We start from the raw sequence: 14,581 nt of genomic DNA on the forward strand, positions 1-14,581 counted from the left end.
AAGTGAAAGATCAGTGTGTCCCTGCATGACTTTCCTTGTATAAAATACCAAATAGGCCCAATGAAAGTAGACAGTGAAGTCAGAGCCGTGGTGACCTCTCACCAGCTGGTAGGAAAGAACACAGAAAAGCCACCTGGGTGCTGGAAATGTTTTCTTTTCTTTTCTTTTTTTGTTGTCTTTTTGCCATTTCTAGGGCCGCTCCACGGCATATGGAGGTTCCCAGGCTAGGGGTCTAAGCGGAATTGTGGCCACCAGCCTACGCCAGAGCCACAGCAACGCAGGATCCAAGCCGCCACGTCTGCGACCTACACCACAGCTCACGGCAACACCAGATCCTGAACCCACTGAGCAAGGCCAGGGATCGAACCCGCAACCTCATGGTTCCTAGTCGGATTCGTTAACCACTGAGCCACAACGAGAACTCCTGGAAATGTTTTCTATTTCTTGCTTCAGATAGGGGTTTTGTAGATATACTGAATTTTAAAAATTCATCAAGCTTTACATCTAAAATATATGTACTTTATTGTATGCCTATATATTTTTTTGGAAAAGTTTTTAAAAATTAGTGTTTCTCTCTACGACTATTTCATTCTCATAGAAAAGAATTTGGGGAAAAAACATATTAACCAAGGTGTGAACAGTAGTTATCTATATTGTGATAGAATCCTTTGTTTTGCTTATCTGTATTTCCAAATGTTTCTACGAATCTACATTTAACCTTTCATAATAAGAAAAACATGCATGAAAAGCCACCTTTTTGATACATTCCAAACTGAATAGGTTCTGAAAGGAGTTCAAAATCAGAATGCAATTCATTCTTCCTTCTGCTCAGCCAAGCGCCTCTGTCCCCGTGGTTTCCACCTTGATTTCTCCATCAGATTGATTTAAATGCAAAGCCCAGATTCTGCTGGTGATGGGAAACTGGAGACATTTCCATGCTTTCCTGTTGGATTCTATGATGCTCCAGATTATTTCTACTCCTCTTTAGGTCTTGGCGACCCAAATACTGCCCCTTATGGGGAGAGATCATTTTAGTGGGAGATTCTGTACATAACTCAGGAAAGAGTCACCTTCCTTGCCCTTTCCCCGTCTGCACTACAAGCTGGTGCCCGCCGAGCGCACCTGAGAACTGGGAATCACGGCTGACCAGGAGACTTTCTGTCTTCCAGGACGATATCATCACTGTGATCAGCCGGGTGGATGAGAACTGGGCGGAAGGCAAGATAGGAGATAAAGTCGGCATTTTCCCCATCCTGTTCGTAGAGGTACGTGAGCACCAGGCCCACGTCTGACTCGCGCTGCCTCAGAGTTAGACATGTGCTGCAGGGATGCCTGAGAACAGTTCCTGTTGGATATGAAGCTTGTTTTAGAATAAACTAAAGTCCTGGGAGAAAAGATGCTAGAAAATAACACCCATCTGTGGCAAGAGTGTGGGAAGCTGGGCCTGTTCATTCTGCTGACCCATCAGATTGAGGCTGTCTCTCCTCCCCAACCCCAAGCTCTTATCAAGGATGTTGAAAATGTGCATCTCCTTTGAGTCATTAATTCCACACCTGAGAGGTCATTAGAAGGAAATAGTAAAACAAGTACGCAAGGGGGATGGACTGGGAGTTTGGGGTTAGTAGATGCAAACTATAGCATTGACGTGAATAAGCAATGAGATCCTGCTGTGTAGCCCAGGGAACTGAATCCAGTCACTTGTGATGGACCATGAAGGAGAAAAAGAGTGTGTGTGTGTGTGTGTGTGTGTGTGTGTGTGTGTGTGTGTGTGTGTATACATACATATATATATGACTGGGTCACTTTGCTGTACAGCAGAAATCGACAGAACATTATAAATCAGTTATAATAGAAAAAATAAAAGATAGAAAACCAAGTGTGCAAAGATATATATACAAAATAAGCAAAAATGTTCACCATAGCATTATGCACAGCGGTGAAAAATCAAATCTAAATATCCAGCAATAAGGGTTTTGGTTTTTTACAACTTTGGTTTTGGAAATATGCCTAACCATTAAAAATAATGTTAAAGGAAAATATTCCATTTCATGGGGTATCTGGTGTCATGGAAAGATGTCTGTGATTGATTATTTAGGAAAACAAATGTAATGGGTGTAGAGTTTCAGATTTAGAAGACCAAGTTCTGGTTCTCAAGCATGTGAATATAATCAACACTACCGAACTGTATACTTAAAAGTGGTTAATACAGTCAGTGGTGTTACGTGTTTTTTTACCGGTTTTTCAAAAACAAATTAAATGTCTGATGAAGTTCTCGTGTGGCACAGCGGGTTAAGGATTTGACATGATCATTGCAGCGGCTTGGGTTGTCGCGGTGGCACAGGGTGGATACCTGGCCTGGGAGCTTCTATCTGCCACAAGCTCAGCCCCCCTCCCCCCCAAAATTAACTGCTTGAAAATAGCTTTATGAATGCATGTGTGTATATATAAATACATAAAGAACTAGAAGAATAGGAGTTCCCGTCGTGGCGCAGTTAACGAATCCGACTAGGAACCATGAGGTTGCAGGTTCGGTCCCTGGCCTTGCTCAGTGGGTTAAGGATCCGGCGTTGCCGTGAGCTGTGGTGTAGGTTGCAGATGCGGCTCGGATCCTGCGTTGCTGTGGCTCTGGTGTAGGCCAGTGGCTACAGCTCCGGTTGGACCCCTAGCCTGGGAACCTCCATATGCCGCAGGAGCCGCCCAAGAAATAGCAAAAAGACAAAAAAAAAAAAAAAAGAACTAGAAGAATAGATACCAAAATATTAACAGTAATGATCACCAGATGGTGACGTGATTTTCACTTTCTTCTGCAGACTCATATTTTCTAAATCTTCAGAGCTTTGCACATACCACTCCTATTGTTAATTTTCAGTCTAATTTTTTAAAAAAGAAAGAACACATGCTAGGCTATCTACCTATTTCTCCAGCGTAATAACATAACCCATAGCCCCTAAATTCTTCGCTGTTAGCCTCACCCTGCCTTGAAGCAGGTCATCACAAATTTAAAAGAGAGGTTTCATCGTTTAACTCTATTTATTGGGCAGGCATACAGCTCCATCTTCCAGCTATTTGAAATAGAAGCGCCATCTCACCAGGCATAGAGCATTAAAAGTGAGCAGTGCCAGGCTATAAGAGAGGCAAAAAGTATGCTCCCTGCCCTCCAGGAGGTGAGGTGAAACAGGACGGAGGCATAGTTGGAAAGAAGGAACTAGTTTTTCCATTCTAAGAGCAAAAGCACGCCGAAGTTGATGGTTTGACCAGAACACGGCCCAGCTCTCAGGGTTCCCTGTAACCCTTTACTCAGCTGTATGGGAGGGACGAAAAATGCAAGGAGAAAAAGAGGGTGAAGCCAGAGAGGCTGGTCTTCCTACTATGTCTCCTAAATAATAGTGCTTTTTCTCTTGCTGAAGCCCGTTCCAGGTACACTCACCTAAACTCTCTACTTCTTCAACTGCACTCATTTTATGAAGCTTAGCCATAAATTTACTTTTTCCATAAAATTCCAGCAACCAGTTAAACACTCAGTTGTCTCTCTTCTCTGGACATAATGAAGGTTGTGTGGCTTGTACTTCATAAGTTAGCCCAAGACAGAGCAGGCACTTTGTTTAAAATGAGCTTGACAGTCTGCTTTGCACAGCACAGAACTCTACCCAATATCCTATGATCATCTGTATGGAAAGAGAATCTGAAAAAGAACGGATGTGCGTAGATGTATCACTGAATCACTGTGTTGTAGAGCAGGAATTATCACAACATTGTAAATCAACTCTACTTCAATAAGACTTTTTAAAAAATTATCTTGACAAGCAAATGAGTGAAAAACTATTTGGGACATCCTCAGGCTAACTAGGAAAAAATTCAGAGAACAAACCTTTCAAAGTGACCCTGTCGTCAATATATATTCATTGATGGAACTCATTTTTTCACTGAGGGCCTGCTGTGTCAGGTCTTGCACTAAGTTCTAAAGATGCAAGACAGATAAGGGTCCCAACTTTCAAAGATTGTAAGATGACATTAAGAAGTAATTATAGGAGTTCCCATTGTGGCTCAGTGGTTAATGAACCCGACTAGGAACCATGAGGTTGCAGGTTTGATCCCTGGCCTTGCTCAGTGAGTTAAGGATCCGATGTTGCCATGAGCTGTGGTGTAGGTCGCAGACGCAGCTCAGATCCTGCGTTGCTCTGGCTCTGGTGTAGGCTGGCGGCTACAGCTCTGATTCGACCCCTAGCCTGGGAACTTCCATATGCTGCGGTGCGGCCCTAAAAAAAGACAAAAAAAAAAAAAGAAGAAGTAATTATATATGTGACAAAAATGATGCAAAGAGCAAAGGAGAGGCAACTGTTGGGGGCAGGGAGGGTATGATGTGCCACCTACCTAGGTAGAATGTTGGCAAGTGCATTTTAAGCCAACACCCGACGAATGATCAGGAGTTAGGTAAGCATGGAGGGAAGAGTGTTTTAGGGAAGAGAAGTAAAATGTGTGCAAAAGACCAGCTGGATGAGGAAACGTGCTGCACCCAGAGGACCAAAAGACTATTAGAGCTGGAGCTTAGAGAGTAAAGCCAAGGAAGCAAGTGGAACATGGACCACAGAGCACTTGTAAACCTTCCTGCATTAGTCAGGATGAGCTAGGTTATGCTGTGGTAACAAACAGCCCCCAAGTTTCAGTGGTTTCATCAAGAAAAAGTTTCCTTCCTTCCTTTCTCTTTTTCTTTCTTTTGCTTTTCAGCACCACACCTGCAGCATATGGAAGTTCTGAGGCTAGGGGTCAAATCCAAGCTCCAGCTACTGGCCTACACCACAGCCACAGCAACTTGGGATCCAAGCCTTGTTTGTGACCTACACCACAGCTCACAGCAACGCCAGATCCTTAACCCACTGAGTGAGGCCAGGGATTGCATCTGCATCCTCATAGATATCAGCTGGATTTGTAACCTGCTGAGCTACAAAGGGAACTCCCAAAAAGTTACTTCTCACCTGTATTACATGTTCAGCACAGAATGCTGAGAGGCTGTGCTCACATAGTCACCAAGAAACCAGACAACTGAAGCCAGGCCATCCAGAACACAGGGACTTCCTAGGCTTCTTCCAAGAGGAAGAGTGAGGTGCACATCAGCCAAGGCCTCAGCTCAGTGACACTTGTCACTCATAGCTCATTGGCCTGAACCAGTCCAACAGTCCCACCTGCCTTGAAGTCAGCTGAGAAGTGTGGACACTACATGAACGATTTGCTTCCATTGTTTCTGCCATATCACAAGTTCAAACTTGACCCGGGAATCAACAGAAGCAACTGAAAGATTTAAAATGAGGCAGTGGCTCCATGAGCTTTGGGATTCTTAAAGATTGCTCTGGCTACAGCGAGAAGAATAATGTGGGGGGCGGGGAGGAGCAGAAAGACCAATTAGAAGGCTACCGCCTGGCTCAGTTAGAGGATGCTTGTGGCTTCGACTAGAAACAAGTGGACAGATTCCAGAACCTTTTAGGAGGTGGATCCATAGGACTTGGAGGTTGACAGAAGTAGGAGATAAGGGAGAGGGTGTGGCCAAGAATCATGCCCCACTTTCTGATTTGTGTGCCTAGGTCAGTAGCAGGGCTTCTTGCCAGATCAAGCAAATTTGCTCAAGAACAATTATGATGATTGGGAGACAATGGTTCAGTCTCCAAGGACAGAGGTCAAGTACAATTAATCCATGGTGGGATCCACAGGAGGTGCTTAAATGTGTGCAATTAGAGCTTGCATGGTCTTATGCATTATTTCAAGAAGCTTCCTCATAGCTCTGGCGGGGGGAAGGCACCCCTGATTTTATTATGCCTTTCTGAAATCCTTTTTTCCAAAACTTCTATATTGAATGATTATTCCTGTGAGTCCTCTCCCCACCACTCAGCCTCTAATGTTAGTGATTACAAGAACCCTCAAGATCATCATCGAACTAGCCATCGCGTCATTTGCTCTCCTAATTGCTAGGAGGGCGAAAGATAATCAAGTGGTTGCTCGAGTCTAGAACCTGATTTTCAAAAATGACTTGAACTCCAAGCTGAGCCTATGAAAGCAGCCCTTAAATTTTGAGTCCAATCATTTCATTAAGACCTGCACTTGCTCAGAGCTCCTTAAGTAAGTTTTGAATTAACAGCGCCACGCAAAGCAATAGGAAGGAAGGAGAGCTGTCTGCTGAGAGTGAGGTGGGTTGGGTTTTGGCATAAACAGGATTTTTCTTGTTAATGTATCATTGGACTTCCTGAGTTGCACCTGGACAAAAGGTGGTTAAAAACAAACGCTGAGCCTACGTGCCCCGGTTCTTGTCAGGGCTTCTCCGGTGGGGCCTGCCTGGTTTATATGAACCTCACTTAGCCCAGGGAACCTCAAGGATACTGTTTCAAATGAGTGGGTACAAACTGAAGAGCTCCGTGTTCCGTCCCCAGCGGAGCTGTTAACCACTCTGGCAGAGCACGGAGGAGACCTGGAGTCCCCACGGGGCCTTTGCCTGTGTTGCTGATGGCAACGCCCACGGTGGGGCTTACCTGGGGCCAGAACAGTCAGGTGGAGGCAGAAACAAATTAGCCGACGTCACGGTCTCTGGGAATGATCGTGACGAACTTGACTCATTCAGTCAGAAAGTGTATACTGTCCTCTTAGAGGGTGAACGAAGGCAGGATGGGTGCTCTGGGGAGCATATGACATTATCCCTAATCCAAGCTTCCAGCAGAATGGGCCTAAACTATGTAGAGAACAGACCTGTGGCTGCCAAGCTGGGAGAAGGTGGATTGGAAGTCTGGGATTAGCAGATGCGAACTGTCAAATGGATAAACAGCAAGGTCCTACTGCACAGCGTAGAGCATAACTGTCTTCAGCATCTTATGATAAACCACAGTGGGAAAAAATATTTTTTAAAAAAGAATATGTGTGTGTGTGTATCTGAATCACTTTGTGGTTCAGTAGAAATTAACATGACATTATAAATCAACTACCCCTCCATACAAAATAAAATAAATTACTTTTTAAAGACTCCACGATTTGACTAATTTCCCACTTGATCTGCCTCCTTCCAGTCTGGTCCTTCTGAACAGCAGGCAAAATGAGCATTGCATGTATTTACTTCTATTAACAGACGGTAAAATCTGCTCCTTTTGGTGTCGCTACATTGGGATAAATGCAGACAGTATAACCACGCCACTGTCAAGAGAGAAAACAGTTCTGACACACACACACCCCCAATCTGCAGGGCAGGCTGCCCTGCTGAAGTCCGCTCCTTCCTGACCCGCAGCCCGTGGCCACCACTCCTGCGTCTTCCCTCCTGCAGGTTTCCTTCCCCGGAATGTCGCAGAAGCGGAGTCACACAGGCTGGAACCATGGGGGTCTGGCTCCCTTCACTCAGCCAGTGCCTCTGAGAGTCATCTGTGCTGTCGCGTGTCACTGTAGTGTCCATTTTTATTGTTGACTCACATTCCCCTGTGCGGAGGTGCCAGCTGGGTGATCTGCTCCCCAACTGAAAGACACTGCGGTTGTTGCCCGGTGTTGGCGACTCCCGGAATAAAGCAGTTATAAACCTTTGCACGCCAATTTTTAAGTGAGCCTGAGTTTTCATTTCTCTTACCTAGGAGTGGGATTGCTGGGTTAGACACTAAGTCTGTGTTTAACTTTGAAAGAAACTGCCAAGCCGTAGCTCGAGCTGTTAAAAGCATCCATCGGGTCGTGTCTCTCGTCCCTAAACCCTGCCAGAGGCTTCCTGTTACACTTAGAATAAACCTGAAGCCTCCCAGCCTTTTGCAAGCCAGCTCCTGCCTGTCCCCCAGTCTCCTCTTTACCTCCTGCTCCTCCCTTGCTCTGTTCCACCCTTCTTTCTGATCTTTCTCATCTTCTTCTCGAACAGGCTGAGCTTTCCCCCTCTTCAGGATCTTTCCACCAGCTTAGAGTTGCTCTGCCTAGTGTGTTCTTATCCCCATCTTCACGTAGCTGGCTCCTTCTTGGCATCGGTGCCCCAGCTTAAATGTCACCCTCTCAGCAGGTCATCTCTGACGCTCCTCCCCCTACCCGTGCTGATCTGAAGTAGCCACCTCCCCTGGTCACTCTGACGCACTGCTGCCTGATATTTTCTTCTTTGGCTGTTCACCTGCTGGCTCTGCCACTTATAAGTCACCCCTTCTGGGCTTCAGCTCTCTTATCTTTAAAGTGGACATAGTAATACCCCTTTCTTTTCACAGTACTATGAGTTTCTTTAGGCAGAAATATCTTCTGTAGAATTTTCTATCTAAACTGTATTAATCATCTTAATCGTCCTCACATTGTCACTGAAAAGTTCTTACTGACCAATGAATGGATAAGAAGACATGGTATTTGTGTGTGTGTGTGTGTGTGAGAGAGAGAGAGAGAGAGAGAGAGAGATGGAATATTACTCAGCCATTAAAAAGAATGAAATCGTGCCATTTGCAGCAATATGGATGGACCTAGAGATTATCATGCTAAGTGAAGTAAGCCAGACAAAGACAAACACCGTATCATAGCACTTATATGTGGAATCTGAAATATGACTTAAATCAGCACCTCTACAAAACAAAAATAAACTCACAGACATAGAGAACAGACTTGTGGTTGCCAACAGGAAAGTGGGGGAGGGAAGAACTGGGAGTTTGGGATTAGCAGAGGCAATCTATTACACAGAACAGATAAACAGCACGGTCCTACTGTATAGCACAGGGAACTATAGCCAGTATCCTGCGATCAACCATAATGGAAAAGGATATGAAAAAGAACATCCATCTATGTATCCCTGAGTCACGTTGCTGTACAGTAGAAATTAACACACTGTAAATCAACCATTTTGAAAAATTCGTACCTCTCTAGCTGACTCTCCAGATTAGAACGAGGCACAGTTTGAAAGGGCAACTGGGGACAGTTATAACGAGGGAAATTTTAGAAATTGTCCTGGAGGTTTATTCGCACAAACCCTCTTGTCAACGTATGTCCTACTTCTGAGGACATTGAACTCGCCGGGCCTTTGGTGGGTAGGGTATTCAGAAGTCAGTGCCGTCAGTGGTTGTGCTGGAACTCGATGGCAGGAGATGGCTGCAGTGGTGTCAAGAATCTTGCTAGCCAGCGGTTAAACCGTTGGTGGATATTTACCACCCAGAGATTGGTAAACTCCACAAATGGGGTGGACGGTTTGTTTGTTTTTCTGATGCACTGGCACACCACTGAGGTACAGGACAAGAGAAAATGGTGATGAGCTAGAAGTATTTAAAGGAAGTCATCAGAGGTCCTGTCGTGGCTCAGTGGTTAACGAATCCGACTAGGAACCATGAGGTTGCAGGTTCGATCCCCGGCCTCGCTCAGTGGGTTAAGGATCTGGCATTGCTGTGGCTGTGGTGTAGTCCAGCAGCTGTAGCTCCGATTGGACCCCTAGCCTGGGAACCTCCATATGCCACGGGTGAGGCCCTAAAAAAACACAAAAGACAAAATAAATGAATAAAAAATAAAAGTAGTCAAAGACGGTCTTAGCGTATAGATGCAGATCCTGCATGGATTTATATTCTGGCTCCAAGGCTCTGGGGTACAGCAGAGAGGAGGTGTAAGCAGGTGGACTGTCAGGCAGCCAGCAGTCCAGTGGAGGCACAGACAGGAAACGCTGCCAGTGAGGAGTGGGAAAACACAGGGGCTGCAGGCACACTGAGAAGGGCAAGGAGCCACCCCAGGGGCGATTCAGGGGTGGCTAAAGGAGGAGAGGAGGGCCCCCAGGTAAAGAAGGCGGGTGAGGTGAGAGAAACAGGCCAAGGAAGACTCCAGTCAGCTGGGGAAGAGCATCACAGCGCACTTTAACTTCCTTGGACCTCAGCACAAAAGTGGTACCGACGTTGCAATCTAGTGTGAGAATTGATTGATCTTGCAAAGGACTGAGGACCTACTGCTAAAAGAGGGAAGCTGACCGCAAAGTGGCACCTGAGGTGGTGGCATCTGAGCTGGCTTAAGACGAGCCTGGGTAGGACTTAGCGGCTCACATGAGACCAGAATGACCTCAAGTCTCATCAGACCTTTTGTCTTTTCAGCCAAACGTTACGGCAAGACTGCTGCTAGAGAAGAACAGAGGCCGTCAGTCACCCCACACGAAAAGCCTGTCCCTGGTGCCCTCACCCGCCAGAGACAAAGCGACCCACGCGCCTGCGCTCCGCAGGGGCCCGGGCTCCGGGAGGAAGGGGCCCGGCCAGTTCTCCATCACGACAGCCTTGAACACGCTCAACAGGGTGGTGCATGCGCCGTCCGGGCGCCACACGGTGGAGATCAGCAGCCCGGTGCTTGTCAGCTCCAGCAACCCCTCTGTGATCACCCAGCACGCGGAGGAAGCAGATGCTTCTGCCAGCGCTGTGGGACAGGTACGGACCAGCCCCCGGGGAGGGCAGGGCCGCTGGGGAGATGACGCACCCCTCTGAGCGCTCACAGTGCGTTGATGATGACTCGCGTCACTGTGTGCCAGCTGTCTCTATGTGATTTCATGTTATCCGTGAAAAACCCCGTGAGCAAGGTGTCATGGGTGGTGGTGGTGGCGTTACCCCCATTTTATAGATGGGAAAGCTGAGGCTTGGAGGTCTCTATGTGATCTCATGTTATCCTTGAAAAACCCCGGGAGCAAGGTGTCATGGGTGGTGGTGGTGGCGTTACCCCCATTTTATAGATGGGAAAGCTGAGGCTTGGAGAAGGGGCGCTCCTATGCCGAGAGCCATGGCAGAGTTCGTGTCCCCCAGAGAACCCCCTCCAAAGAAATAATGGCATTGTGTGCTGGGATCCCCGTTGGACAGGCGTGTGGCATCCTCCGACAGTGTATTAGGCATCTCATGGAAAGGAAGGAGAAGAAACTGTGGGTCACTGGCTGTTTTCAGGACTAGCTGCCTACTTCGCGAGGCCCAGCGAAAAATGAAAAGGCAGGTCGAAAATGATTAAGAATCTCTAGACGGCCGCAGTGGAGCATCCCCCCAACTGAAGGGCCCTTCTGAGCACAGAGCCCCGTGTGACTACACATGTCACACGTGCGTGAAGCCAGCTGTGGGTGTTCTTGTATGTAGCATTTAATAAGACAACGGATATAAAGTGCTTAGCACAATGCCCAGCACATATGAAGTACCCGCTAAGCACTAGCTCTTAATACTATTATTATGAATGCGACTGTTACTATCATGAAACCCGGCCACTGCGTTGTCAAGCCAAGGGACAGCTGCAGCAGTCCAGGAGCAGAAGTGCTTCTAACAGCAGGAGGCTATTTAGGCTGAAGGGTACTTGCAAAGATGAAGGGTGGGCGGTATGAGGCAACGTAATTAAGAAGAGCGTGTCGGGTATTCTGCTGAAAAACACGCTTTGGAACCGTGCAGGTGGCAACTTGAAAGGACAGACCTCAACGTGCACTGATGTCATTTTTTTTAAGCTGTGAATCTTGTTTTTCAACCTGCGTCTCTACCTTGGGATTAAATGACTTAATTGGACTCTAATCCCTTTTTAACAAGACAAGGAGGAGGAGAAAGTCAAGGGCTCCTCAAAGACCCATGTGCTGCTCTGAAAGGAAAACAGTCACCTGCAGCACTGTATACCTTATCCCACTGTCTGCGGCTCCAGGAGGCTGCTGCTGATGGAATTCTGCCCGCCACTTGCACTGCACACACACACACACACACACACACAATTATGCTCTCCCCTCCATATTTATGCTGTCCTCTCCTTACATTAAAAAAAACCATGTAATTCCCTTCCTGCACACACACTCCAAATGCTTTTTTTTTTTTTCCTTGGCCACAGCGTGCACTGGCTTGACAGGGGATCTCAGTTCCCAGACCAGGGACTGAACCCAGGCCACGGTGGTAAAAGCACCAAATCCTAACCACTAAACCAGCAGGGAACTCCCCAAACACTTTTTTACAAGCATGCACACACTCTGGGCCCAAAGTTCTACACCCCCTACGCACACATGTACATGCACACACTCCAAACCTAGTGACTCACAGTTAAGCAGAAGGCTAGCAGAAATTTTCTGAAACCATCGTCTCTGTATAGACGTACATCTCTGAAATACAGCCCACATTCAGGACCCCGAGGCTAGCTCGCTCAGCTGTACGTTGGTTCCCCAAAGGCATATGGAAGTTCCCAGGCTAGGGGTTGAATTGGAGCTGTAGCTGCCGGCCTACATACACCACAGCCACAGCAATGCAGGATCCGAGCCACATCAGCAACCTACACCACAGCTCATGGCAATGCCGGATCCTTAACCCACTGAATGAAGCCAGGGATCGAACCCACGTCCTCATGGATACTAGTCAGGTTCATTTCGGCTGAGCCACGACAGGAACCTATCCATATCTTACCAGTATTATGTTCACAGAGGTACAATGAAAAAATTTGTAACACGTGATTAAAATTTTAGAGCTTTTTCTCTAAGGACAGTACCTTAATACAGGTACTAGTGGTATGTGGACCTGGCAAAAACTCTGAAGGTGGGAGGCAGTGCAGCCCAGAAGCACTGGTCCCGGGTAGACATCCTAACCAGGGCATGTGTGGGGCGAGTGAAGGGCTGTGGCAGCAGAGGAGAGGGCAGTCCTTAGCTTTGCCTCACGTTCCCTGGAAGACGGGTATTTGAATATTTGGGTGTTAGTCTTTCTGTGACCGAGGTGGGAAAAGTTCAGAAACATTTTTTAGAGAAGAGCCCTTTAGAGCCTGTTCAGGCCCCACCAACTAGACAGAGGGCTGTAGAGACTGAGTAAGGAGTCGGTTTTGTGCAAATATCTCTAAAGAAAGGCTGATGAGGGCAGCTGTCCTTGGGGTCTTAAAAGGGGGAGCAAGGAACTTGGTTTTCCTGATGTCACGGGCTTGTGGGAAACCACCTGCCCCATCTGGCCAGAAGGTCAGGGAGCGACCTCAAAGATGACCTCTGGACTGAAAACAGCTCAGGGTTGGACCCAAAGACTGTGAGTCAGCTCCGAGGAAAGCGAGCTGGAGGAGGTTAGGCGAGGGGACCAGAGGCAATGCAATTGGCCCTTCCGGGAGTCCTGAGATGATCCCTTGGCCTCCGTTGAGAAGGGATGCTCAGGAGGAGGACAGCCAGCTGCATGGGACACAGCTAGAAGCCCCTCCGCGGTGCCTTCCAAGGGAAGTTGCGGTGGCCAGGCCCACCCTGGACTGGCCACTGTCGCCCACATGCATGGAACTGCGAGGCACCCTTGTTTTCTGGAGCACTAGCCCTCCTAAGACATTCTGTTCCCCCCGCATGTTCCCCCTTCCCAGGGACTCAGCTCTTCCTCCCCTTCCCCCGGGGCTTCCCCCAGCCCCCGTCCTGCATCGAGACCCAGGGGAGGGACCCGCCACGCAGCCCAGCACCGCCTGACCCCGGCCAGCGCAGTTGGCCACCCGAGGGCCACTGCTTCCATCCATCCCGTCCCTGCTGCCCCAGCCGTGTCCCCATCACTGCCCCGGCCTCCTCCTGGTCTCCCAGAGCCCTGCTCAGTCTCTGCTCCTCGCCCCGCAGCCCCTCACGCCCCCCATCCTCCGAATCGTGGCCTCCGCAACAGCCTCTTAAAAACCCAATCATCTCTTCCCCACACCGCCGGCGGTTCCCCCCGGTCCTCAGAAGCAGAGAGACCTGGCGTTTCTAGAGTGGTCACCAAAAGCCCCCAGACTGTAAGAGATGATTTAAGACATCACGACCCTTCTCAAGCTGTTCGGTGCAGACTCCTCATGCCCATTTCTGACACACTGGGACAGAAAAATCAGGCAACGCGTCCAAAGTTCCAGACCTAGCGAGAGACCCAGGACTTGAGGGCAGATCTGTGCCTCCTTCCCTCAGTGACTTAAGGCAGTTTGGACCCTCCTGGATCTGGCTACCATTCCCCTTCCAGCCCTGCCCCCCATGCACACATGAGTGTACACACACACACACACACACACACACACACACACACACACACACACGCTGCAGCGATCTGCTTGACATCGTGAGCACAGTATATTCCAGGCCACCTCTTGGCTTTTTGTGCCCATTCCCAGCATAGGAGCTGCCTTATTCTGGGCAAGGAACTCTGGTGGGTGGAATAAACAATGCCGGTCCTCCTGGAATCTCTTTTTGGTGGGTTTGCCTGTCACAGTCACACCCAGAACCCAAAGCCCTGTGTGCACACCACTTCTTTAAGGCAACTGCTGCCCCCTCTTTCTGCAGAGTTAACACCTGTGCCGTGTCCACACCACCTGGTTTACACTTGGGATGTGTGTCCTGTGCGCACCGGATGTGTATCTTTCCCCCAAGCTCATAGACTGAAAACCTATTAAGGGCAGGGGTGGCTCTTTGTTCATTGATCTTGCTGTTGACTTTCCAAAACCCCAAGAGAAATGTTTACATGTTTTGCCTCGAGAATCAAAAACAGAGGCTTCTGATTCACTTATATCATTACCAAGGCCTTTCCCCGCCTCTGATTATCCAGAAAGCAGAAGAGGTGAGATGGAAGGGGAAGGGCAGGCCCCCCTTCCCCAGGCCGCCTCCTCCATCCCAGATGATAACGGCAAGTCCAGGCATCTTTCTCAGGCTCCTGGGAAGACGAGCCGTCACACACCGTAGGGAGTTTTG

At 48.2% G+C, this 14,581-nt stretch overlaps 2 protein-coding genes across 8 annotated transcripts in view; one reads left to right on the top strand and one right to left on the bottom strand.

The window, feature by feature from the left end:
- Positions 1-14,581, bottom strand: part of GRXCR2 (glutaredoxin and cysteine rich domain containing 2) — a 200,013-nt gene that overhangs the window by 138,426 nt on the left and 47,006 nt on the right. The window lies entirely within an intron of this gene.
- The window catches only part of SH3RF2 (SH3 domain containing ring finger 2), a 122,102-nt gene that overhangs the window by 62,751 nt on the left and 44,770 nt on the right, over positions 1-14,581 (top strand). For 3 of the 7 annotated variants that reach the window (XR_014838979.1, XR_014838981.1, XM_021084960.2), the window contains exons 4-5: positions 1,170-1,265; positions 10,035-10,358. Coding sequence is in view for 2 of the 7 variants with exons in the window: in XM_021084960.2 (XP_020940619.2) it covers positions 1,170-1,265; positions 10,035-10,358 (420 nt within the window). In the remaining 5 variants the exon portion in view is untranslated. Of the gene's footprint in view, positions 1-1,169; positions 1,266-10,034; positions 12,166-14,581 lie in introns of all 7 variants that reach the window. The other 4 variants (XR_014838980.1, XM_085014921.1, XR_014838982.1 and 1 more) reach the window with 3 other exon arrangements.

Source organism: Sus scrofa, chromosome 2, assembly GCF_054392235.1.
Source record: "Sus scrofa isolate SSC_HxYL_T2T_F1_AM1 chromosome 2, Sscrofa_HxYL_maternal_Yorkshire_Landrace_v2.0, whole genome shotgun sequence".
Taxonomy (NCBI): Eukaryota; Metazoa; Chordata; class Mammalia; order Artiodactyla; family Suidae; genus Sus; species Sus scrofa.